The sequence below is a fragment of the Phalangium opilio genome, unplaced genomic scaffold (genome assembly GCF_054372755.1).
Source record: "Phalangium opilio isolate 3A_F unplaced genomic scaffold, DU_Popi_V2 ptg000017l_1, whole genome shotgun sequence".
Classification (NCBI taxonomy): domain Eukaryota; kingdom Metazoa; phylum Arthropoda; class Arachnida; order Opiliones; family Phalangiidae; genus Phalangium; species Phalangium opilio.
In genome coordinates, this window is record NW_028324151.1 from 10,295,561 (window position 1) to 10,323,422 (window position 27,862).

Consider the following 27,862-nt stretch of genomic DNA (forward strand, 5'->3'; position numbering starts at 1 on the left):
TCTTTTTATGCCGTGACCAGGATTCGAACCTGGGTTATTGCGGCCACAACGCAATGTACCAACCACTATACGAACACGGCTGTGCCCCTCTCTGTAATTATCTTATGTAAATACTTTTGTTTGAGTAGGAAAAAACAAAGATTAATAATAAAACAAGGGTCCTTTAATGCCGTGACCAGGATTCGAACCTGGGTTGTTGCGGCCACAACTCAAGGTACTAACCACTATACGATCACGGCTGTGCCCCTCTCTGTAACTCTATTATGAAAAACACCTTTGTTTGAGTAGGAAAAAAACAAAGATTAATAATAAAACCAAGGGTCTTTTAATGCCGTGACCAGGATTCGAACCTGGGTTATTGCGGCCACAACGCAAGGTACTAACCACTATACGATCACGGCTGTGCCCCTCTCTGTAATTCTCTCATGAAAAACACTTTTGTTTGAGTAGGAAAAAACAAAGATTAATAATAAAACGAAGGTTCTTTTAATGCCGTGACCAGGATTCGAACCTGTGTTATTGCGGCCACAACTCAAGGTACTAACCACTATACGATCACGGCTGTGCCCCTCTCGGTAATTCTCTTTTGAGAAACACTTTTGTTTGAGTAGGAAAAAACAAAGATTAATAATAAAACCAAGGGTCTTTTTATGCCGTGACCAGGATTCGAACCTGTGTTATTGCGGCCACAACGCAAGGTACTAACCTCTATACGATCACGGCTGTGCCCCTCTTTGTAATTCTCTCATGAAAAACACTTTTGTTTGAGTAGGAAAAAACAAAGATTAGTAATAAAACCAAGGGTCTTTTAATGCCGTGACCAGGATTCGAACCTGGGTTATTGCGGCTACAACTCAAGGTACTAACCACTATAAGATCACGGCTGTGCCCCTCTCTGTAATTCTATTATGAAAAATACTTTTCTTTGAGTAGGAAAAAACAAAGATTAATAATAAAACCAAGGGTCTTTTAATGCCGTGACCAGGATTCGAACCAGGGTTATTGCGGCCACAACGCAAGGTACTAACCACTATACGATCACGGCTGTGCCCCTCTCTGTAATTCTCTCATGAAAAACACTGTCGTTTGAGTAGGAAAAAACAAAGATTAATATTCTCTAGTTCACAAATACCAGACCATATTCAGCACGAGACCAGGCCGAACGAACATAATAGAACACTATATCGACGTAGGCGATAGTTTACCAATATTTAAACCCCCTTATAGGTTTTCCCCTGCAAAGCGCGAGATTATAGATGTTATTATAGATGAAATGTTGATGGAAGATTTAATCGAACCGAGTAGTGGCCCATGGGCAAGCCCAGTATTATTAGTAGGGAAAAAGGATGACATATTAGACCTTAAAAAAGAAAATTGGTTTGAGAAAAAGAAATATAAAAGTCATTGGCGAATGTGTAATGACTATAGGGGTTTAAATTCAGTCACAAGACGGGACGCCTACCCACTACCCCGTATTGACGACATCTTGGAGTCGATAAGAAAACCAAAATATATAACCACTCTAGACATGAGAAATGGCTATTGGCAGGTGCCATTGCACGAAGCGCACCGTGATTACGCGGCGTTTGTCTGTCATAGGGGTTTATATAGGCCCAAAGTTCGAATGTTGGGCCTCTCGAACGCGCTAGCTTGTTTCCAGAGAATGGTCAACAATTTATTCCTTGACCTTTCCACTATTGGAGTATGCGCTTACCTTGACGATTTGATAAAAGCGTCAGGTGATTTCCCTACTCATATTAAAACTCTGGAAGAAGTATTTAACAGGCTTATGAAGGCGGGTCTCACGATTAAAGCGTCAAAGACGCAGTTTTGCAAACCCGAGGCCCAAATTTTAGGCCACGTAGTTTCTTACGACGGTCTGATGGTAGATCCGGAAAAGACCGACGTAATGAAAAATTTCCCAACACCTAAAAATGTTAAGCAGCTTCGCAGATTTCTAGGCATGGCCTCTTACTATCGCAGGTTTGTTGAAGCCTTTTCGAAAGTCGCTAGTCCCCTTAATGAACTCTTGCATAAAGATGTCAAATGGTGTTGGCCAGACAAGCAGGAAGTTGCGTTTAATGCGCTTAGAGATAAGTTATGTAAGGCCACTATTTTTAGCATGCCCGACCACAATAACCCCCTTTGTGATTCATACTGACGCGTCCCAGGTAGGGGTGGAGGCGGTTTTATCCCAGATAATTGAAGGAAAACGCCACGTTATACAGTATGCAAGCAAGTCCTTGAGCACAGCTGAACGTAAATACTCTACCACAGAGCGTTCTGGGAGTGGTATTTGCGGTAGAGAAATTTCGTCCATGCGTAGAAGGGACGAAGTTTGACGTCTACACAGACCATAGCGCCATACGTTGGTTACATAGAGCTCCGGACCGTACTGGAAAGTTTTCCAGGTGGAATACAAGGCTACAAGCCTTCGACTTTAATATTATACATGTCCCAGGTAAAGATAATCCCGTGGCGGATGCCCTTTCGCGCATTTATGATAATGACGACCCTAGTTCTAGCTCAAACCCTGTAATCCAAGAGTAAATAGAGCAGCCTTATTTGGAGAGTAAAGGTTCTGCCATTTCTGGCGCGAAAATTCAAATTATATACGACAAACAAGAACTTATATCGGCCCAAGATACTGACCCAAAGATAGGACCCCTTAAGACATTCCTCGAGAACGGCGCCTTGCCCACGGACAAGGAGATAAGCCAATATATAGATAAGGAAGCCCCGCATTGCGAAATTAAGGAAGGCATCTTATACAAAGCCTTTGGGAAAGTGTTGTCAAATGGTTGGGATAGCTATCGTATTTTGGTGCCCGATTCCTTAAAATCAAGAATTTTACATATGTGCCATGATCTACCATCTGCTGGTCATTTTGGCACAAAGAAAACTCTTACTAGAGTTAGAAACCAATTTATTTGGGATGGCCTTACATTAGATGTTATGAAGTATTGCAAAAGTTGTGTTGTGTGCCAAAAGAATAAACCTTCGAATCAGTTACCCGCTGGTCTAATGAAAGCCAGCGAGATTGCCGAGCCTTTTGACGTATTATCAATTGATATCAAAGGTCCATTCGTGCTTAGCAAACGAGGTTTTAAGTATATTTTGGTCCTCACTGATCAACTAACCAAATGGGTTGAAATTCACCCCCTTCGAAAAGCCACCACACAACCTATTGTAAAGTATTTAGTGGAGGACGTTTTCACCCGCTTCGGCCTATCCTCTTGCGTGGTCTCCGACAATGGGAAGCAATTTTGCTCTAAACTAATGACAAATGTGTTAAAGACCTTGGGTGTCAAACAACGGTTCACTTCCGTATATTCACCCCAAGGAAACCCCACTGAAAGAACCAACAGAACCATCGGTACTATGTTGGCGTCTTTCGTGGAAGACAATCAAAAAGATTGGGATCTCTGCTTACAGCAGTTTGCAATGGCCATTCGGAGTACTGTTCAGGAGTCCACTGGTTTTAGTCCATCTATGTTAATGTTTGGAAGAGAAATTAGACCCGTTTCTAGTGTGGTTTTAGATAAAAACCCAGATGATTATTTAAATGAGGAAACGCGAAAATGCTATGGCCTGCGAGTTATCCAAAAGGTAACTAAAGGCATTGAGGAGGCTCAGAACAATATAGCTAAGGCCCAAATTCAGCAAAAGAAATACTATGATAAGCGGCACAGACATATGGAATTTGAGGAAGGCGAATTAGTACTTCGGAAAACTCATTTTATTTCCAAAGCTGCCGAAGACTTTGCTTCAAAATTAGCGGACCGCTACGACGGCCCCTTTAAAATTTCCCGTAAACTCGGTCCCCATAGCTACAGGGAACGTAAGGAACATATTTTGAACTCTGGCGATTACTTTCGCGACGATTTAGACACGGTAATAACGTTAGTACGGTACCCCGTAGAAATTTTGGAGGACGGACATTGCGTCCACGTGACCCTGCAACGGGACGAGTCAAACGCTAATGTCGTTTACTTATTTTTTTAATTAATATCAATTATATGAACTTAATTATTTGAGAAAAACCTCTCTCATCGGAAAGACATCCGTCAAAGTATATATAGAACGAGTAATAAAGATTGCATCTGAAGTTGAAACTACGCATTTCATAGTTAATATGAAGCGAGTAATTAAGACCTTTCCCCATTACTGAATTGTCCTCTTTATTCCTGGTCAGCGTTGAATCCATTTATTAACATTCATGTTTAGCTCTTAACAAATTTAACGTTACGAATATCCTTTCAGATGGATGGAACGATGAATTGTCTGTCAAGATATTACCGGTTCCAATCTCAAATATGGTTAAAATGTTCGGCCTTCTAAAACACCCCGTTCCTGGAGTGACTAAGTTGAAAAAGTTAAAGAAACGGAAGCTGACCAAAAGATTACGCCGGATTTTCACTTTACCAGGAAGATTAGTTGCTGTCACGTTACTGGCATCTGCTTACGTACCTATTATCAATATCCCAGTAAATTGAAAAATTAAAGTTGTTCACGAAATATAGCAGATTCGTTCATTTATTTAGTAATGGGAAAAAATTAGAGCTCGGCATTATCTAATATCTATCCATTATCCACGTTATTATATCTTTATCCATACTTGAAAATTATCCACATATTATGTTAAATCGTATTATAATCCACAACTTTGTTTATAAATAATTTGTTATCCACCAATTTGTGGATAATGGATAGATATTGCCGAGCTCTTAAAAAAATCCAAGATGATGAAAATTCCCTTTTTTTTAACAAAGTAGATCACTGTAGATCTTATTCCTAAATCAAAAACCCGATGGGAATCTTGAAAATATATTTTTGCTTGTTTTGAAAAATTCACATTAAAATATTACCAAATTTCATTTTGGTGAAATTTTAAGAAATGAACTTCATTTAGGCCTAGAACTTTTATATTCAATAAAATAAAACGATTCTTAATTGGGTGTGTTCATTGAGTTCAAATGTTACGGACAGGTTGAATGACTTGGGATGTGCGAACCCAATATTGAGGAACTCAACCGAGCGTCAGACGTTTTTGAAAAAGTGTACGAGATTTCGAAATCCAATTTGATTTCTTCGGATTTCATTTGATTTCGTCGGATTTCAAAATTTTATAAAATCCAACGGATTTCGTGGCATTTTGCCATTTCTCCCATGATTTCGACGGATTTTGGTATATTTATCTTGATTTTGTTGGATTATGAGGTTTTTCTCATGATTTCCTTGGATTTTGAGATTTTTCCAGTTTGTGATTTTTTTGATTTTGGATTTCGTGAATATTGTAACGGATTTCGCGATTTCTTTACTAATTTTGTGATTTCGCTTCTGATTTTATGATTTGCTGATCTTTTGATTCCTTTACTGATTTTGTGATTTCTTTACTGATTTTGTGAATCCTTTACTGATTTTATGATTTCTTTACTGATATTGTGATTTTGTGAATCCTTTACTGATTTTATGATTTCTTTACTGATATTGTGATTTTGTGAATCCTTTACTGATTTTATGATTTCTTTACTGATATTGTGATTTCGTTGCTAATTTCGGATTTTTTATTTGATTTCGAAATCAACCTTTATTTCGGATTTCCACGAGTAGCGTACGGGAATTCATGAATGACCGAACCCTCGAACTCAACCATTTCTCTTCTAAAACCTTCCCCTAGTGTCACTGATATCAAAAGTGTATAGACATAAAAAAAGTTCACATCATTAACCATTCCCTGCCTTTGGCCGGAGCCTCCGAGATATCTAGGCCCATGCATGTAGCGAAGCGAGAATATTTTTTTGACTAATTTAGTTCGCCGTGTTTTCCCGCTTGGTAGCGCTTTCAGCACCGTAAAATAAACAAGTTCAGCCTCATGACCCCGTCGACTGCTACAATATTAGGGTAAGGTATAGACGTAGAGCGGTGAAGCCGAGGTCGCGGATAGTTAAAAAATGTTTTTGAAAATTTCCGAAGACCTTTATTAAACAATCATTCCAAAGAACTAAAGGATAAAAATGTTAAGGTTAAAAAAATGAAAGGTTTTGAAGGGATAAAAAATCCTCTAATGGTATATGAAAACTGTGAATTAGCAACTTCAAGAAGTTTTGTTTTACTAAAAAAACAACGATGTTAAAATCTCAAAATTACTTTTTTTGTCCATACAATCTAACCAATAGATTAAATAACAAGTGAATAGCTCCTAAAAAATTACGTTAATTTAAAGGTGAAACCTTTCTCTTTCATAAAAGTTTTATAATTGGCCCCTAAAATGTCATCGATATTTTATGGAAGACCCCGGTCGCAACGGTCATTAAAGCGCCACCTCGTACACACAAAGGGTAAAAATATTTCCTCTATGAAACTGGATATTTCCCAAGGTAAAAATCGACATGCATGGGCCTAGATATCTCGGAGGCTCCGCTTTGGCTGAAGACGACATGTAAACTGAGAAGCAAACAACCCTCAACGCAGAGGACCTATGGGGGGGGGGTGGAGATTTATAGTAAACAAGTTTTTTTGGAAGTCAAAGAATGAATGAAAATAATTTTAGTGGTAAATACGATTTTTATGTCAGGCTATGACGTCACCAGCGTAAATTAAGCCACGCCAGTTGTTTCCAAGATCATTTCACGCCGATTAGGATTTGACCTTAACCATTCCCACCCCTCCATACATTCCTGGTAGTGCATGATGCTGGCGACCCATACGTTAATTTTTGGTACTAGAGTTAGCATCTTCTACTTTATGAGCCTATTCACGGCTGTTCCCTATGCCACGGTCGGGAAGGTAATCTTACGGGGTCGACCCTATTCTGGGAAAAAGGAGGGCTTCTCATAACACGGTGCCAGCAAGTTACAACGAAGTGCACTTTTTGTTTTACATCTTTGTCAACTATGCAGTTTGGTAATTTTCGGTAACGAATTGTGACTGTGCATAAAGAACAAGCGTAAAAACAAACAATCCAAAAACAATGTTCTCAAATATTTAATACCAAGGTACCCTGCGTTGCCCTAGTGCTTTAAACCGCGCAGATTTTCCCATGTATGTTGAACCAAACGTATAAAAACAATGTTTCTCAAAACACACGAGCATTGCCAGGTAGCTTAGCTATTATACCAGGAGCAGATGACAAAGGAGTCTCGGACGCTAGCTTCCACAATATAGAGGGCAATGGGACCCACGTACGTCACAGCTGTAGCGGTATCGTTTGCCATAGAGGCGCTATCAGACATTATAGCAGACGAAGCTTTTGGTGGATTATATCTGGCACCAAAGTCTGCTGGGAATTTTTTTTTTTTGTAATAACGGACTAACGGTGGCTACTGAGGTTCGTCTTACCCGATCGCGACATAAATATACACAATATAATTACATTATTCAAACAGCTGTAATCGTTGGTATTAAGATAAAAGATAAGACTACATTTTGTGACCTTAAAGGTAGGAATTAATTGACTGCTACAAGAGGTTGGAAACGAAATCACTGTCTCTTACTTTTTGGGTTGTAAAAGATCGTGAGTGATTTCTTTTCCAAACATCTTGTAGCTATCATTTAATTCAAGATGAAATTTAGAAACATTTGGCACTGAAACACATTTTAGTTTTTTAATAGTGTACATACGTTATTCGCTGGGCTTTTCATTATCAATTTTAGTCTAAAAAAAGATTAAAAAGCCGTTGAAACTCTAATACTCGTTAAGCCTAGGCTAATTATAAGCAGACGATACGTATTTTTAAAGAGAGGCTCCAGACGTGATTTCCCAGATCTCCTTTCGAGACTTTGCAGCCACGCTATTGGTTGGAAAATAAAGCTCAAATTTCCTACGAGAGGTGGCACTGGCGTAGTGATTTTGGTTAATAACCGTGACGTTCGCGGATCCCATTGCCCTCTACATTATGGAAGCTAGCGTCCGAGACTCCTTTGTCATCTGCTCCTGATTATACTAATCTAATATGCATTTGTTTGTTCTTTATGCACATTCACAATCCGATTCCCAATTTGACAAAACTTTATGGTTGATATTAGTATCACTAGTAGGGGAAGGTTTTAGAAGCGGTTAGGTTCAATTACTCAAATTTGGAAACGCAAAACCCTAGCCATTAAGCTGCTTTATAAGTAACCCCTAAATAAGCATATAAACATTTTTACACCTTCAATTTCAATAGACCATTCCATTAATTCCTTAATAGAAGTCAACTCCACAGGTGCGGGGCCGCCATCGAAGGCTATTACCCTCGCGCCAAGAAGCACCTCAAAAGGCACTGCCTCAAACTGCCACACACGTGTAGTGAACGCGGGCTCAGTCTGGTGTTGCCTCTTGGCGGGAGGGTAATCCTCGGGTGAGGGCCCGGTTTACACTCTAAACACTAAAGCTGGAATTCATAAACGTCGGACGCAACGCAATTTAGTACAGGCGAAGGCAAGGCGTCGTGCGCAAAAGGCAGGACGTTTGCGCACGACGCCTTGCCTTCGCCTGTACTAAAATGCGTTGCGTCCGATGTTTATGAATTCCACCATAAAATGTTTTGAACACACCCGTCTCAAATATACAGGGTGTTTTTAAAAAGTTCATCAATAATGAAGGTGCGTGTTTATTGGGCCTAACTGAGTGGAAAGTATCAAAGAAGTACATGGGGTGTACAACATTTGGTTAAGGAGATGTGCCCCCCCCCCTTCCGAAACATTGGCCCCTACAACTTGGGATTGACTCAACATTACCTTTGTAGGAAGATTTCATACCCTTCTTCTGAGTAAAGGTACAAACCGTTTTTAGATTGAAGACTATTGAAATTGTTGATTAAAGTCGTACTCTACATTGTGGGATATTTCCTTGTTTTAGGGGCCAACGTTTTTTTTTGGGGGGGGGGGCATATCTCAATAACCAAATGTTGTTTACCCCATGTTCTTTGATACTTTCCTTTCAGTTGGGCCCAATAAACACGTTCCTTCATTATTGATGGACTATTCAAAAACACCCTGTATGTATGCCAGTGTTTAGAAAGAAATTTGTTTTTATAACGATGCATAATTATTAGTTAACAATAAAGATAAAATGCTAGAGGGCCAGAATATGACGTTCTTTACACACTTAAGGGCACGGGGTTCGGCGTCGTTCGAACGTTGAGAAGAACTCGACCAATAGCCACTTCTTAAACCGTAACCCTAATGTACTGACAAACAGCACAGTCATTAAGTTTGGTCAAATTCGGTAATAAACGATCTGTAAAAAAGCAACCATTCAAACAAACAAACAAACATACATAAGAAATAAACTTTTAGTTAGTCATGGAGAATAGATAATTTATAAGAATTTTAACGAAGAGATGACACATGGTGATTAAAAATATACGAATTACTTTATTAAATTATAATTAATACGTAATCCGGTTGGTTTGTATGTTTGTTTAAAAGAATTTAAACGAAGAGATGACAAATGGTGGCTAAAAAATAACAAAATATACGAATTACTTTATTAAACTATATTTCATACGTACTTATTAATTATAATTTATTAATGTAATTCGTATTAATTAATCACCATATTCTCAAATATATTGTATAATATAAGGTGATATAAAGGGTTTAAAAGAATCGGTACCGAGGAAAGTTAAATTTATGGTTAAGATAGGAATTGACCTTCATTAATATGACAATATTAATAAAACTGACCTAACAAACCCTTTTGATAATAATATAAAGGATGCGCATCTACTGAGAAAGGCGATTCTTTTCAGCGTATGTAATTAGAACAACAGGACCTAAGATGATTATGTTTATTTTTAATTATTCCAATGAAGGTTAATTATCCGAAAAATAATAGTGTTGTATGATCCAATCCGGGATATAAGCCAGCAGTTTAATTAAAGACAAATTTTCAATTAGCGGAAGTCCTAACGTATAGTAATTCACGGGCGATCGAACGCGCCTCGTTTGCATCACTGGCAGAGGTAGAGTGTCAACGACCTCCGTTCTTTCATCTCTAACCGTTTTGACGTCTTCGATTGATAGTGTCAATTTCCTCGAGTATTTGGCACGTGGCGTTTCCCCCCCTCCCTCCCTTCGCCCCCCCCGCCTCACTAAAACGTGCTAAGACGTTTCTCTCACACGGGCGCAGTAGCAAGCGCTATACTGAATTTAAAGGGTTAGAGACCCCATATTTTTAAATATTTTACCATTGCATTATCGAAGAAATTTTAATATAACAATTAATAAACAAGACGACCCAAGGGCTGGGCTTGTAATAGTGTGACACGAACGGAAAACGTGAGTGAGTACGCCCCACGATGTCCATACTTTAACAGTGGTAAAGCGAAATACCCGTATATACCCATTAAAAGAAGTACAGAGTAAATAGCCATTCGATGCCCTAACAAAAAATTATAACCCTTAATCCTTACTTCAATAAATTTAATTACGTTATAATTGTAATGTCCGTAAATTTTGTAATTTATCGATAAACGGGTTTCCACTTCCTTGGAATTGGGGAATATAGTACAGATATAAAGATAGAGCTGCAATTTCCGACCGGAATTTTAGTGTAACTGACAGCAATTTCTCCAATTACGAGTTTCATCTGCCTAATTGGTTTCTTTCGTCTTTATTATTAATAAAAACTTGCCGAATTAAATTGTGTTGCTTGAATTAGAGATATCCAAGGAACATTTAAAAAATTTAATACCGATTCCGAGGGAAAATAACTTGTGCGTATAACCCGAGGTATAACCCTTTAATAATACGCATCATTAGTTCATCAAGTAGGAACAAAGACAGTCATCAAGAATTAATTTTAAAGGTACGATGAAACGTTATTGGAATATTTTTCGACACCACAAAATTAAATGGACACGTTACAGTAAATTTCAATTTTAATATCAGATAGACCTCATTTGAAAATTCAGCTGAGTAAAATGGACTGAAAATAAGATGAATTTTATCACAACGAAGAATCAACTTGAAATCACAACGACCTAAAGCAGGTCACCTTTGATCTCATGGCGGTAGATTTTAAGTATAAAGAAAAATTAAACACCTACACAAACTTTGAGCTATAAATCAATAAAAAAAAACGACGTCAATTACGGCGTAGAGTAGGATTTGATTCTTCAATTGACAGTATAAAAATATTGTAAGCACACAAATATTTATATTAATAAACAATAACCTATCGCCAAATATTTTTTTATATACATATCGCTTTTAGCTATGCAGCTAGTTTACAAAGGAGCCCCAAAAATGTATGTATTAGCAGAAGTAAGATGAGACTAGAAGTAAAGAGCTCTAGCATTGGTAGTAGATCCTGGCACTAGTGAACAAATTTGAGGATTTTATGCCACTTCCATCGCGCCTACACTAGGGAGAAAAAAATTGGTCGAGTTCCAAAAGAATTTCCTACCCCCTTCCCCTCAACCTAAAGCCGCGGAACACGGACGCGGGTGCTTGAATCTAGTTCGGCCGTCTACCGCCACGAGCGTCTCAGGTTTTGGAGGGAAAATTCAGAAAGCGCTACCAGAGGGCCAGCCGTTGGTGTGTTATCAAGAATATTCACTTTCGCCTAGTGAAGAATTTGGTTACCTCGATACTTCTAGTCCCTCATCCTACTTCTGGTATTAGCTAGGTGTGGTTGGGGTGGGAAGGGCGTGTTCGTTTCGTATGTGCTAATGCAGTACAGTATTCATGTTTTATAGCATACGTTTCAGTGTCCCTTTAAAGTTAACGGATATCAAACAAATAGTTAAAACATAATATTCAATACCAAGTTCTAGGTCGTCAAATAATGGAAAATCCCAAACCAGAAAACTAAATAAATCCGCCTCGAAACACAATCGAAGCTGCATTTTTAATAAAACAATGGTTTAATGAAAGTTACTGAATAATATGAAGAACTTTCCCCATCATTGAATACATTGGAACATATTCTGAAGATGAAACAAAAAAAAAGGTCATTGGGTTAAGATAACTGCACTACGCCCTTGATACATATGCTCCTTTAAATACTCGCAACTTAAAGCGATCGTTTCTCATTATTGCAAAGATTTTAACGTAGTTAAAGGTCCTGATAGCTTTTGAAAATATTTAACATTAAAAGAGTTTTAAACAATGTTTTCGCTGCATTGAATAGAATATAAAAGTTTTTATACAGATAATTTCCTGAAATATATTCATTTGGAAAAAAGAACACAATTTCTTATCATGAATCTAATTCCGTGGATTTGCCTGTTTGTTTTATTAACAACCTCCAGAGCTTTCGCCGACAATTGGGGATTTCCAGGAGATTTTAGAGGTAAAAACTTTTTCAATTTGAAAACATCACCGATTCGTAGGTCTATCAAAAATCTTCGAGCTTCTTGGTTAGCTAAGAAATATCCATCGATTAACAGACTTTTTAACGGATATTAGTGCAAATCAAGAAGCTTAAAGACCATAAGCCGATTCCGTGGTGAAATTATTTGGGTAAAGTGTTGAATCTAGATTGCTTTTATTTTAAAATCTCTGGTCGTGATATTGGTAATTTACCATCGAATATTTATTTCTTTGGGCTGGAAAATGGTCTAAAATATCCGTGTTTTAAATCTTATTAAACTTGAAAATTTTGCTCTAACCACGCATGCGTACTTTATTTGAGAAAGGAAATTATAAAATTCATTATTTAGCCAAAAAACTATCAATATAATTTTTTTCAATTTTGGTAAATTATCTTGAACGGTAATTTACGCTGTAAATTACGGCGTAATTTACCATTTTCCAAAATTACCGTAAATTTTGAACCCTAATCATGCCTTTGAGAATATTTAATTTGATCTTTCCTAAAAATCCTCAAACCTAGATGCGTTCAAAATTGGTAAATGTACATCACTTATCTGTAAAGAATCTCCTCCCAATTTCATTTAATTCACAAAATTCCGTTTAATTCAATAAATTGCATAATTTTCCAAATATTGTATGCTTTCTATTCATAGGAATTATTTTAAGAAGGAAAATTCACATTTTTAATAAGGAAAAATAAAACTATTTCAGTGCATAGCGCAAGAACGAGGAGAGAGCTTTTGACCTCGAAAAGTCTTTTACAATAGTCTCCTCGCGATATGAATTAAAATAATTTCAATTTTCCTCATTAAACTATACGCACATTTTAAAATACTGCAAAATTCATTTATTCGCAGAGATAAATTAGTTTTTAAAATTGCCAGAAATTGATGATCAATAACATTAAGGATCCATGAAATTTTAGAAGCAGGAATAGAGAACGGTTAGCCTTTACTTCAGTCCGACTCCTAGCCCAGTATAGAGCCCCTCCCTTCAACACGTAATGAAAATTTTAAATTATCTTATTGGCTCACTTAAACTTCGTTACGATGACGTTAATGACATTACCAAAAGAACGCTGTGCATGAAGAACAAGCATAAACATAAGATTTTAAATATTGATAGCTTTGTAGCGTAAGCTATGGTCTAATCTCTATTTATTGAAGGGCAAAGATTAAGTTAGGCTAGTTGCAAGTATGAAGCCATTCTACTCGTTAAGGAAAAAATAAGTAAATAATAGAAACCAACGGTTCTTTCAATAATCCTTAAAGAAATAACGTAGTCGTTCAGAGAAGCGCCCACAAGCTGTTTCCATTACGTTGTCTAACAGAGACTAGAGGTCTCTCTTTCCACCTCTGAAAAAGTACGCGTATACTAAAACCAGGATCCCATATATTGAACCCTATTACACCATCAATCCCAATGGGAGATCCGTAATAACCCCTTCTATTTTTTTGCGTGTTCTCTTCCTCGAAAAACACCAAAAAGCAGCTCCTGGCATGTATTCGGGCCGAAACAGCACCAGTAGAGGAGACTACTCGTATTCCTTCGAGAATCTCCGAAGACAAGGTCTTCCCGAGAATCAAAATCAGTATCCGGATCCCTCACCCCCGAGGAAGCCAACGTTCGACCAGGCGTATCAACCTCCTCCGCAAGCTCTATCGGGACCCCGGATCCCTTTCCCTCCAGGACCTCTTCCTCCTCGACGACATCCCAACGGACTAGGGGCGCCATCTTTCGAAGAGCTGGCTTTCTACCCGGTGGGGCCGCCTATGCCCCCTCCGCCCACGACCTTGTTCATGGAGCCTGTGCCATACGGATACGGTTCTAATTCCAAGCCAGAGTACAGAGCGGACTACTTATTCCCCCTATTGGTGGGAGCCGGATTTAAGACCGGAATTGCCTCAGTGGTGGGGCCCTTGGCCATACTGGGAATCGTTGGAAAACTGATAGGTAAGAAGATGAGTTGATTAACGCAAAGGTTACAAATGATCAAAGGTTCATAACATAGGACATACTAGGGATGGAAGTCTCAGAATAAGTATATCAATTGGCTGTTGTTATTATCATACGTTTATAGGCAGCCTATGTTCATAAAGCTAGAGACTTAATGAGAGCTAGTTCGGGAACGACGCGAGAACTGACTACCCATGGTTTTGTAGTCCATTTTCCTATTTAGTCCGTACTAAGCCTTTGACAGCGCTTCACCAGGCGTCGCTTTACGAGAATCTATGACGTTTCACCTACGTCACTTCATGACAAGCTCTCAGTAACCAGTGACAAACCTATGGAACATATCTTATGAACTTATGCTATTATCAATGAAAACCTGTGTGTTCAATGGAAATTTCGCTATGTTATTTATGAGAACCCTTTCCCAAAACAACAGTGATTTTAAAACCAAATCGGGATGTTATTTACAAAACTATTTTCCAAAAAAACAGCGGTTTCAAACTCAAATCTGTCCAGTTCCTTAAAGCAAGTCTCAGGTGTATATTAGTTTAAACAAATTCTAGTAGATGCTCCCATGGTTGAGCGATAGAGTTGATTGGTCCATGAACTCAGCAAAGGTTAGTTTTAGCTCCAGTTTTTATTGATCCCTATCTTTGGCAAGATAAAATTGGTGGGTTGAAGATTAGCCTATATGTTAGGGTTGCCACAGGAGCCGACATTTGCATTAAAACGGACATTAAGACTTAGTATATGTAATGCAAGTCGAGTGGGTTTTGAACTGTAATTAAGTTATCACGTCAGGATGTTTTAGCTATTTTTCTGGTGGTCATTTTGTAAATATCACATTGTCTTTATATTTTCTAGGATATATAAGGTATAATAAAATCCATTCAAAATAATTGAAATATTGCGTAAGACCATTATATGTCAAAACAAAATTTGTTATCTATTAATAATAATTCCACTTCAAAATTTTACCAATATTGTTTGAACCTCTCTTGAATTAAGATTACATGTTTCTGTAGTCTCTAGTCAGCATTCGTGGACTCTTACTTTACCATTATAGTTTAATTTCAATGCATAATTTTTTCTTTAAAATATTTAGTTTTACTGAAATAAATTATCAGATAGATAACGCTATTCATAGCTAGGTTACAGAAAGTGTAAAATATAGATGTCAAAATTACAGTTCACTTTCGCAAAAGTTCCTGAACTCTTTAATTTCCCATTCTACTTAAATTTGAAGGTGTCATTTTCTTTAGAAATATTCATTTTTAATGAAATTATTATGTAGTAACAGGGATTCATGCAATTTTAGAAGCAGGAATAGAGAACAGGGTATATTGGGCGCGCGTCAAAATCCACGACCTCCTTTCCCGGGACGGGGGGGGGGGGTATGAAAGAAGAGGCGGGCATAGCGACAGAGGAAAAAAGGAACTACGTATTTTTCACCGTCCCCGTCAGCAACGTCATCAAAACGAAGTTTAGGTGATAGCCAATAAGATCATTTAAAATTTTCGTTACAAGTTGTAGGGAGGGGCTCTATAATGGGCTATGAGTCGGACTGAAGTAAAGACTAACCGTTCTCTATTCCTGCTTCTAAAATTACTTCTATCCCTGATAAAATTACTTCTATCCTGGTAAATAGCATTCATAACTACGAATTAATCTATTTTTACCTAGAAAGGGGCTAAAAAGAAGTGACCTGGCTGCAAGCTGCAGCCTGAAAATTTTCTTTCTTCCGACAAGAGACTTTGGAAATCAATATGTGGGGAACAGTGAGCTTTAGTGTCGGCGATTAGAAAGAGGAAACTAAAGGGTATATATAGAAAAGGGGGTTTGGATCGGGGTGGAAGTGTGATCCAGCTGGATTTGAACGCCTCAAATGATTTCATTTCATACCCTGCACTTGCCTTTCCCAAAAATTCCCTCGAGTCTCTTCTCTTATATGTAGGTTGTTTTCTTTTCCCAAAGAGACCGATTAAAGTTTTAATAGGAAAATAAAAATATGCTCGCTCCAACTCTTTGTTGGTTAAAGGATGAATGAAGTTTCATTTGGTATAGGGATTAATTCTTTTTCAAGATAGAAAAAAATGTGTGTCACAAACGCACCGATTACTGAAATATCTTTAATTAATCATAGCTTAGCATTTTAATGTTTAATTGGTAAAAACGATCCATACCGTTTAAACATTCACTCTATCCTTCAAGTTCAGAATCTGGAACAAATAACTCATTTCGTTCGAAAGTAATAGAGTTGCTTATTCTAGCTGCCCGCATACATAGCGCCCACAAATTTGGTGAAAAGATATATATATATAAGGGTGGTTTAGCAAAGTCCATCAAAAATTAAGGGAAGTGTTCTTTGAGCGATTTTGAGTTGAAAATGTTCTATGACATTTTGCCGTCCGGGTCACCGTTTTCAAGTTACGATTGAAGTGTTTTACGATGACCACTTAAATTTTTTTAAGAAATTGAAAGACAGTGCCTATTTATTTAAAACAAATATATATATTTATTATATATATAATATATATTTCCAATAATAATATCATTCAAAGAAAATAATATCCTCAATTTAAAAAAAATATTGATCAGCTGCCTCCCTTCTGCATTTTTGAAAATCTTCATTCGTAAATACACTTTTTCTTCTTTAGGAGAAACTATAAAAAAATGCTTTCAAGGGCTTGTCAAATTTGAGCCCCTTAAATATGATTTAGAAATACGGGTGCTCGTCCGAAATACCCTTATCATTTACAGCTAAGAGATCATGTTTCAAGGAAATATTTACAACGGGTCAAAGAGAGAAGAGGAATGTCATTCCACGCCCAACTTGAATTCGAAACGGGCCCTTTTTTTGCATTTTAAATTTAGCAATTTTATATTTCAAGATATTTGTTGCGAAAGTCAGTTTCCCGTATGTTGATGCGCGTTGAAACTTATCCCAGTGTTCGATCCCTTATAAAATTCCGATATCCTTTCCTTTTTAAGCCCTTAATATAACATTCTTGGCTATATTTCCAGGAAAAGGAGCACTCGGAATCGGTGGAGCGGGTTTACTAGGGGGAGCGGCGGGTTCGAGTGCACTATCGGCTATCTCCAGCAGCGCCTCCGTGGGTAAAAGACGAAGGAGGAGGACTCTGTCGCCCGATATGGAGCACTTACATCACATAGTCACTTCTGCCCTCCACCAACAGCAACGTCACCGAGAAGGAATGGATGGGGAAGCATTCATTTCGTACCCTTACCCCTTTGCTTACCCATCTACTCCCGCGACCTCTCGAAGATTACCAGCCATCGAGGTGGCCAGTCGATACTTGAGCGAACTGGGCCTTCATGATAGGGACATCTTGGATGACCTCGGATTGACCTACATGGGATGCGCGGGGCTACTCGACAAAAACAATCACTGCTTAGAGAGGCTGGCCTGCGAACTCTACTCTCAACAAGGGCGAAAACCGGACCTGACGTCATCTGTGACGGAAAAGGAAGTCGCATCCTTGTACGTTTAAACGTTTTGACATGAACTTTTCGATTCTCCCATGAATGTATTAATTCAGTTCCTGACTATAACGTAAACTCCTCCATGATTTATTTGAGGGCCAATAAGAACATTTACATTTTCGCAAAAGGCGCTAGTATCAGTCCAAATATTAATTTTGCGATTGCTATACTGTTAGATCTCTTAGATTAACATAAACGTTAAAAAAAGGGGAATATCTCTTCGAACAAACCTACAGTAGAGTCATGATGTCTAGGCCTACTCGTTGTTCGCAGTTCTTAGAAATATGTACCCAAAAATAAGATGTCGGCAGGAACAAGTGCAGAATATATAAAAACCGGTAAATGGGTCCCCCCCATTGTCGCACGTGAGCTTTTCACACCAAATGTTTTTTCCTCTTGAAGTTTAATACAGTCAAAGATGAGGGGCTGCCATTACTCTATGGACTACAACACAAACCGATCTGAGATTGTTTGAAACTCGGTGTTGGGTTAGATTTTAAGTATGGCGTCATCTACATAAACTTAATAAGAAAATAACTGCTTTAAATTTATCATTAACGTGTTGTTGACACGGAAAAAATATTCATGGGAGAATGATAACATTCGTGCTTTAAGTTCAAATATATTACTTAAAAGGGAATCGAAAATGGAATAGATTATTAAATGATACCATAAATAACATTTTTTCCTCTTGCGTTTTTAATGTAGGATATTACAAAGCGTTTTGGGTAACGCTAAACTGGATCGAACGATCAAAGAGAAGGTGAAACGAGCTGCCAAGATTGGTCAAGAACAGCAGACGATGTGTTTTATTTTTAAATGCGATAATTTGAGGCAACACCATTAGTTATAGAGTTTTTCTTGTTGTAGGTTAGCTGCACAGTTCCCTCTATTAATAAATAATATTCTTAAATTATATTAATTTTCATTGATAAATGACACGTCAAAACTGAGCCAATTAAGAAAATTATGTACAGAATTTTACACTGATTTAATGCAGTAATTAGTTAATATATTTTCAATTGCGAAAATTCGGATCAATAAGAAGTTGGCCCGATGTAATATTTTGATGAAATTTTAGTATATCATGTTAGAAGTTTTTAATGTATATTTTTCACTGAAACTTTTTATATGATTTGCGAATTTTTTCATGCTATTTCGATAAAATGATTAGACAGTATTTATAAAAAATGTGATCACTCTTTCGTCGAAATTCACAATTTATATTTATAGGATTTTTAAAATTGAATATTACGTTTTAGTGAAATTTGATTGAATCAACTTTAAATTTTACAAAATTTTATTGAATCAACTTTAAATTTTACAAAATTTTATTGAATCAACCTTAAAGTTTTACAAAATTTCTTTGAATCAACTTACAATATTTAGTTGAACCACCTATAGATTTAATTCTAACTTTAGATGGCTGTAATAAAATTTGATTCATTCTAGCTTTAAGTGCTATAAAATATGATTCATTCTAACTTTAGATATTATAAAATTTATCCAATCTAACTTCAGATATTATAAAATTTATCCAATCTAACTTCAGATATTATAAAATTTATCCAATCTAACTTCAGATATTATAAAATTTATCCAATCTAACTTCAGATATTATAAAATTTATCCAATCTAACTTAATATGTTTAAAACATTTATCCAATCAAACTTAATATGTTTAAAACATTTATCCAATCAAACTTAGTATGTTAAAAAATTTATCCAATCTAACTTAATATGTTAAAAAAAGAATTTATCAAATCCTAAATTCATATCATTATGACGATTTATCGGAATATTCCAAAATTGATCCAATACTATCTAAACTGATTGACCATATATAAATTTGATTACCTTGTGATCAATAGCTATGAAATGATTTTCGTAAAAGTTAAATTAGGCTATAAAGGCTTTATGTTTACTATCGTGATATTATTTATATTATAAATTTTATTTTTTTAAAGTACAAAGTGTAATTAATCCCGGTTTGTTTGCGAAACAGACTGTCAAAAAAACAAAATAAAAACAAAAACATCTATGAAATCTTCAAGCGGAATAATTCTTGGAACGCGTCTTTTGTCTTAAATAATTCACAATGCAAACCGTAAACAAAACTTACGAGGTGAATTAATATTCTACGCTACGCCGAACTTTGAAAAAGACCATCACAAACCTTTTTTCTAACGAGTTTTGAAATTAAAAGATTTTTTAAAAACCATGTTATTAAACAAAACTAGGCGTGTGATCCAATTATTTCGCTCATATATCATTTTGAACTCTTTAAAACCAAAACAAAAGAAATAAATCTAAAAATAGTGTCGCCTCAAAGGGGTAGTTTCAAAATTGCTTTCCATATGTCTAATAACATAAATATATAAGATATGTTCCATATCACTACCTATACTTCGTAGTGATTGGACAACAAGCGAGAATTGATTAGACTAGGTTTTGGCAGTCCATCTTCCTATTTAGTCTGTACTAAGCCATGGACAGCGCCTCACTAGGCGCCGCTTTACGAGAATCAATTATACGTTTCACGTACGTACCAACATAAGAAGCTCTCTGTATCCAGTGACAAACTTAGGGAACCTATCTTATGAACTTATGTTAATAATTATAAAGTCTATACATCCCTTAAAATACGCATACAAGTTGCTTTTTAATAGCTCATACACTTAAATGCAATATTTTGCTAATTTTAGAATTAAATGAAGTTATGAAATAAATAGGCATAATATACTGGTAGCTTAAAAGAAGTATGTCAAGATTTACGTATTAATGTACCCTTTTATATGTATTTATATAAGCTTTATGTACAGCATATATATCCGAAAACGTTAGTTAAATCTTCAAAGCTACTAGTCCACCAAGGTACAGGGGCAAACAAAATGTTTAAGTTTTAGCAGTAACGAGAAATTTGAAAAGTCCATATAGAAATGGAAATTGAAATAATATACTGAGTATTGATATCGAAAGCCAATCTCGGAATATTCCCTCGAAAAATTAGAAAATAATGATGTTGTTGCTTTTAACAAGTATTCGAACTTGTTTAAAAAAAGTGATTAAACTAATCTTTGGAAGTGCATTTTAATTACAGCACAGTTATAATATAGTATAATTGTGTTGGAATTCTAATCCTAGCATACTGTGCTTGTTAAACAACCAAGGGTTCTATATCTCAAAGAAAATTGAGGCGTGAAACTATCTGATAAAGCTATAGTGGGTTAATCTAGACGAAAAAGGCAGTCCTACCCACTGACCAAGATCATTTTAGGCTTATCATGCAACCCTTTGTGGTTAGCTTTTCACGGTTACAATGACTATAATATGTCGGGAAAACTTAGAGTGCTATAATTAATCTGAACGCACCATATATTAATCTAGATCTTATCTGCTCGTGTTGTGGAAGTGTGACGATGTTAAAGGGAAGATGTAATGTCTCCATCATGGCAAGAAAAAGTATCAAGAGGAATAGAAAAATACCTTTTCGAAAGGTGTTGCGTAAAGACACCCTACGATTTAGAGAACCACATCTGTTTTTTTCGGTGTTATTTTTAACTTATCTACGACGGCTCTTGTTGGTTTAATATAAATGTGCTGTTTGATAAATGTGCAATCTTCATTAAAATTGGAATTTATCAATCCAGTTTAATGAGGTAGGAGATATTTTTCTCTTTTCTAAATTTTGAAATAATTTAAAAAGTTCACCTAAAAATCGTTTCTGATAGTCGAAATTCCTGGGAATTATTTTCCTTCCCCTCTTGCTTCATAATTAGGTCACACGCCTCAATTTATTGTTTCAAACTTGGCTTAGCAATAACATCACGCCTAAGATTAGGCCTAACCTTCTACGTCACAGGTATCTGACATAAACTTCCGGTAGCGCGAAATTTTAAAGATTTTGCTTTAAGGAGACAAAATTTTATTTTGTTCTATCTAATTCATAGTGCTATTCCAGAATCCATATCCATAACAAAAAAGATATTTGATAGTTCAAACTCCAAAGACTATTAAGTGTTTTGCGATATAGACAGGAAAGTCTCCCCTTAAAACATAAGGGCAACGCCGAGTAATTTAGCTAGTGAACTTCGATTCCTACGTCTATTATGAGTACAATTTCTGATACATTTCAGCCTCCCTTTGAAAATTAAAAAAATCTCACGTAAGTTCGTGGTTACTCGGTCAACATTAAAGTAGCTCTACCCAGCGCTCATTAAGTTGGTCAGCTGCTCTTTCGCAGAGTCTTTGATCTCTGTGACGTAAATAAGGTTGTCCATGTAAAGAGGCTGTTTCCCTGAACCTCCTGACAACGGAAGATGACATTGAAGTAGATGATGGCCTCACGAAGATACCAAGCGCAAAATTCGGAACGCTTGGCGGGTTTTTCAATCGCCTGGATGCACCTTCGCGTGGTCTCTCTCGTAATAACAAGACGAAAACAATGGAGATAATAAAGAGAATAAACGGGCGAAATTTCGTATAGCCGACACACCCTGACTATATAAAACGAGGGCCCCTCGACCCGCGACCATTTATTTGAAGCGTGTAAAGCCAACAGTGAAGATCGTGTATAGTTACGTGAAAAATATATTATTCGGAACCACCAAAGATGGTTTTTGCTTCAAGGTACTGTGTTTGATTTACAAGTCATTAATGGTTGTGGTGATGGCTTAATTAATTTGAAAATTAAAGTTATTAGATTAGGTCTACAAAGCTTCAAGCGCTAGTAATATCCTAAAATAGTGCGCAGGTTCAAAATGCATAATGTAGATGAGCTTGCGGTGTGGTTTTCTTAAAAATGGTAATGGAATAACCTTAACCTGCTATAACTGGAAAATAGCTGTTTAGAGTTATTTTATCTTTGAAAAGCTGTTAGTACAATGGTTTTGAATTATTATGGAAATATTTATTCAATTAAAATAAACTATAACCACTGTTTTATTTTATTTTAATGAAATATATGAAATATTACACATGTTAGAAATGTATTTTGTAGATGAACTTGCGATGTGATTTTCTTAAAAATAATAATGGAAAAACTATAACCTGATATAACTGGAAAATAGCTGTTTACGATAAATATGTAGAGTGATTTTTATTTTTAAAGCTACTAGTACAATGGCTTTGCATTATTTCGGAAATATTTTATTTAATTAAAATAAACCATAACCACAAATGTTATAAACAATTTCAACCACGTTTAAGGCATGTAATTGTGGAACTGCTTAAACATTTGGAATCTTATGATTAATCAACTTGATATGATAAAAGATAGATAAAGATAATTTCTATGCTTTTTAATTACACATAATTAAATTTTTAATTGTTCTAACAGGCGACCATCACTGGTACTCTTTCTGTCACTATTCTTCCTACAACAAGTGTCACTCTTCATTCAAACCCTGAGTAATTCGGACAATTATCATTTGAAAAGCAATAACTTTTCATTTTGGGATACAATGTTGGGCACTGACTCTGTAGCACGAAGCAAACGAGGATATGATGGTAAATTATTCATTTTATTATATATTTTTATACTACCTGAGCTATCCAGCGTTGCCCGGTTGTTATAAGGGATTATAACCCGGGAAGTATTTCCTGTCTAGATAGACAATAAACACTAATTAGTCTTTACCCCAATCCAAAATACAATATCCCCATAGTTGTTTAGAAACAAATTTTTTTACAACTTTTCAATTTAATAAAACGAAGCTTAAAGGGAGAGTGAAAAGGAAAAGCAAGTGATTTTTATATCGATTCTTTCACTAACTATAAGACCAGTCTGCATAGTGAAACATTCAGGAAATACCTTCGAATGATTTTAAAATTCAAATTAGGTTCAGACTTTAATGATAATTTGAAATAAGCCCCTCCGACCAATCGCATAACGCCCTGCCCTTTTGTTAACAAAATTATAGCGTTAAAAATATTTTTAACTCGACATATTTCTTATCAGAAGTCCATTAAATTAGCCTAGGAAGTAAATAATTACAATAGCTGGTATAGCGTATGCCTCTGCTGGGGTAAGAACTGCGTTTAACTCCATGGATGTGGGTCAGTTATCCCCCTTTCCTAAACGCCTGTTTGAAATCTCGAGCACCTTGGCTACACAAGAGAGAGGAGTCGCAGACCCCGTTTTGGTTACTTCCTAGGCTAATTTAATTGATTTCTGATCTTATCTGAATCACAGATTATCCCGCTGTTTATCACGATTACCCAAGCTACAGTCCTAAACCTCCCAAGGCTTACAAGGTTCAAGTAAAGGGAGGAGACGTCTGGGAAATTCATAAGTTTCAACATTACGGATATAAGAGTCATCCTCCACCACCATTCAAGAGTAGCTTTGGTAGTATAGCTCCCATTCTAGCCTTGTTAGCACCCCTGGCTACCATCCCAGTTATAGCAAGCGCCCTAACAACAATGGCTACAATCATGCCTGGCGGAATCATCCCAACTGGTAAGTTAGGCATTCCCTTGAAAATTTACTTGACTTCATTTATATAACTAATCTTTGACCTTTACAGTGACCACAACTGCTGGTAAACGACGAAGAAGAGATGCGGTGGCCCAAGCCCTAATTCTCGGAGGTCAGAGTCCACCGACAGACCCGGAACAAGTTGAAACAGACCAGAAAGAAATGGACGCCATACAGAAGTACTTGAGGAAGGTTAGACCTGACGGGGATTACAATGATGAGGTCGTGGCAACTTATTTAAAATGCAGTGGGATGTTGGATGAAGATAACCAGTGTTTAGAACGACTTGTTTGTCAGTTCTCAAACCCCAGCGGAGGAATGTCTGATTTAGAAAAAGAAGTCGCTTCATTGTAAGTTTTTATGAATCGGGTGGGAGGAATACGTAAAGAAATTTCAGTTTTTTTATGCATTTTTAACACTAAAATTAGACGATACAATCTGCGGTGTAGCGATTAGTTCAGCCTCGTTATAGATGATTCGTAAAATCCTTCAAGGTCAATTTTTACCGTTTCCGGAAATGACAGCCAACTAAATAAAAATAGATTAGGACGTTGTTCTTAACCGCGAGTAAACCGATCACACGCACCTTACATTACCGCGAAAACAAGCTGGGTGGTACCCAAACAATTATAGGAATCATCTATTAAAATGGGTGCACCCAAAAAGCATCACAAAAGGATATTGCGCCATACCACAATTTTCAGTCCTTAAACACATTTAATTTAGTTTCCCTTCACAATTAATGAAATTTCATGCTTCCTTTAAACTCTCTCATAAATAATTCTTAACAGAATAATCTACGCCATTCTGACGAACAAACACATAGACATTGAATTTAAAGCTCGACTGCGCAAAGCGGCCAGCATCGGAAAAGAAGGCGGAGTTTGTCCAAGTCGCTATTTTTGCGTCAAAACGGAACAAAGCTCTTACGGATTACCCTCGAGAAGTCGAGGATAACATCTCAATTTATTAATTTTAATAAATTAATTAATCGTTGTTCCTTACTTTATATAATTTATATAAAACATTAATTATTTATAATAATTATTTTCTTAACTGACTCATTTATATTACGCTATATTTTCATTTAAATTAAGAAATATACGCTAAATTTAAAGTACAGATAAATTATTATGATTTTAGGAGTTAATACTTATTTAAGATTAGAGATTATCGTGTCAAAATATATTTAAAATGAATATGTTTTTAATTTATTTTGTAGTGACGTTGGTACGTGTAGCAGTGTAAATAAAATTTATTCGCTGTATGAGGAAATTGAAAGCCTTAATTTAAATATTTTTATAATTATAAGAGTTGAATATTAATAAGACGCAACCTTGCTAACACAAATAAGATGCTCCAGTTAACAATAGGAGATGCGCATAATTTTGACCATAATATTTGCTTAGAAAATGGGTTGACCTATTTTGCAGAATAGGCTGGAAGATAATGAATAGAAATGATTAATCATTGACTGATAAACTATAACTCAAATAAACCTATTTAGGGTTAGCTATTTACGTATGATAATGCGTCATAGTCGCCTATTCAATTGCAGATGAAGGCGCGTCACCGAGCGGGATTTACTAGAGACATTTCCATGGGCACGGACATAAGCTATCGGCGTGCCTTCGTTATTGCTTGACATTCCCTTCCGGTATATGGTGTTTCGTAGCCTAGACAGAACAAGTCTCCGAAAAGGACAGGTAAGTCCCGAAATTACTAAAGGCGATATATTCCACTACACCATGGACCTTATTGATTCAAATATCGAGTAATCTCACCAATACCCTTGACAAATCTGAGAGTCTTCCGTGAGATGCAGTGTTAAAGGCTTAAATGCAACCTTCCAAGATATTTATCTGTATATTTACCCTTCAGTGATTTAAGTCGATTAAGAATGGATTGTCAATAAGTTATTCCACAGACGTCATCGCAATCTGCGTCTGCAGCGCTTCTAAACGTAAGCCCAATATCGCAAAATATGTTTAGTATTTTATGTGAGATAACCTTGACTCTATTGTATACACAACGTGAAACAGACGAGAGTTGGTCTCACTTTGGGAAACTAATTGCTACGGTGTAATATCCTACCGAAGTCAATATTTGCGACTTGAAGGAGAATTGTCATCCAAAAAAAAAAGAATAGTAATCAATTATTTTATAAAAATTGATAAACATTTCATCATTTCGGAAGTAGTTATGTTTCATCAAATTACATTTGACAAACATTCATAAAACTGTGTTGCGTGACGCAAAACCTCATTTAAATAGATTTTCATCCAAAATTTGAGTCGAAGTAAGATTTAAGTTAGCTGTGTGAGATGATAAAGCTCTTTCATTTATAATGAAATAAACAATGAAAACCTTTAACTTGTTTATCGCTAGATAGAAACCAAATAAATATTAATACATGCCCAATGTTAAACCTTATCTGATTACAACTTGACCGAAGTTACACATAAATCAGATCAAAATTGAAGTATACTTTAACAAAAATTGACCTAAACCCATTTAAATTTTGGACCAGGCTAGATATAAACCTGGTTTAAACTTGAACAAAAATTGTAAAGAATTATAAAGAACGGATTAGAAGTTTCAAAAATATTAAAAATTTATTGAATTGATTTTGTCAAATTCGACCAAATTAAAACTTAAATTAAACAGATTTAATCTGATTAAACGGTAGATTTAATCTGATTAAACGGTAGATTTAATCTGATTAAACGGTAGATTTAATCTGATTAAACGGTAGATTTAATCTGATTAAACGGTAGTTTTTCTCAAGCCTAAAACCAAGAATAAACACATATTGAAAAATAAGTTACAAGAAATTTACCGTGCTAAATTGATGATACGCCACTTGTCCTTTACGTCAAGATATCGTTGTGGATTCGCTCAGTGATCATATATACAACTCCGGATTTTGCTTCTATGAGCAATTAATTATTCATTGAATGAGTTCCAATAAGAAAGGCGTTCCGGCTTTGAATACAATACTCGCCATAGTCTGCTCTGAGCATTGATAAAATGTACACGGAAGGTTTGGATTAACCTTGCGTGAAGATGAGATAATTTAGAGGTTAAATAATTCGTTTCAATAAAATCAATCGGTATTTTTGGTGCAAAGATTTGAATATCGAAAGGTTAACTTTTCTTAATGATACCGGCACTCTGCCTTCTGAAGCCTTTGATTTTAACTGGGAGTACGTATAGAAGGAGAGGAAGACGCACGTTAAGAAATAGAAGCTTTTCTATTCGTTGCGGGTCATGATGTACTAGAAGAGTCTCGAAAAGTTGAACTCGAAGGCGCCTCGTTTTGGGGTGTACTCAGACCAGGGCTGTCTCACCCCTCCCACAACAACGGCTGGGTCATAGTATTTGAAGAAATAGTTGAAAGTGTAAAATTTTATAGTAAATGTGGTTTGCGTTCAAAAGAGTATTTTTGTCCATAAATAAAGTGGGTAAAGCTCCGTAAGACCGCTCTAGCTGCCCCTGGGAGTACGTGGACCCAGGCTAACCTAAGGTCCTAGAATTTTTCCTCTAGGAGTTCTTTGTGCATACAACAGGTGTGCGGGGCAAGTGCAATGGCGACTTTTAACCCCTACCAAGACTATGATG

At 36.3% G+C, this 27,862-nt stretch overlaps 2 protein-coding genes and 1 non-coding gene across 3 annotated transcripts; 2 read left to right on the top strand and 1 right to left on the bottom strand.

The window, feature by feature from the left end:
• Positions 1-329: 329 nt before the first annotated feature.
• On the bottom strand, positions 330-401 carry TRNAH-GUG (transfer RNA histidin (anticodon GUG)). The gene has a single exon. It is a non-coding gene; the product is annotated as a tRNA-His (tRNA).
• A 10,850-nt stretch (positions 402-11,251) lies between these two features.
• Positions 11,252-20,082, top strand: LOC149703693 (uncharacterized). The gene is made up of 4 exons (XM_089865814.1): positions 11,252-12,283; positions 13,798-14,259; positions 17,284-17,761; positions 18,472-20,082. The coding sequence occupies exons 1-4, from the start codon at positions 12,193-12,195 to the stop codon at positions 18,608-18,610; spliced, it is 1,170 nt and encodes a 389-aa protein (XP_089721940.1). The 5' UTR covers positions 11,252-12,192; the 3' UTR covers positions 18,611-20,082.
• A 2,209-nt stretch (positions 20,083-22,291) lies between these two features.
• On the top strand, positions 22,292-24,596 carry LOC149703694 (uncharacterized). Its single transcript, XM_089865815.1, has 4 exons — positions 22,292-22,392; positions 23,102-23,271; positions 23,957-24,223; positions 24,291-24,596. The coding sequence occupies exons 1-4, from the start codon at positions 22,376-22,378 to the stop codon at positions 24,593-24,595; spliced, it is 759 nt and encodes a 252-aa protein (XP_089721941.1). The 5' UTR covers positions 22,292-22,375; the 3' UTR covers position 24,596.
• Positions 24,597-27,862: the final 3,266 nt, after the last annotated feature.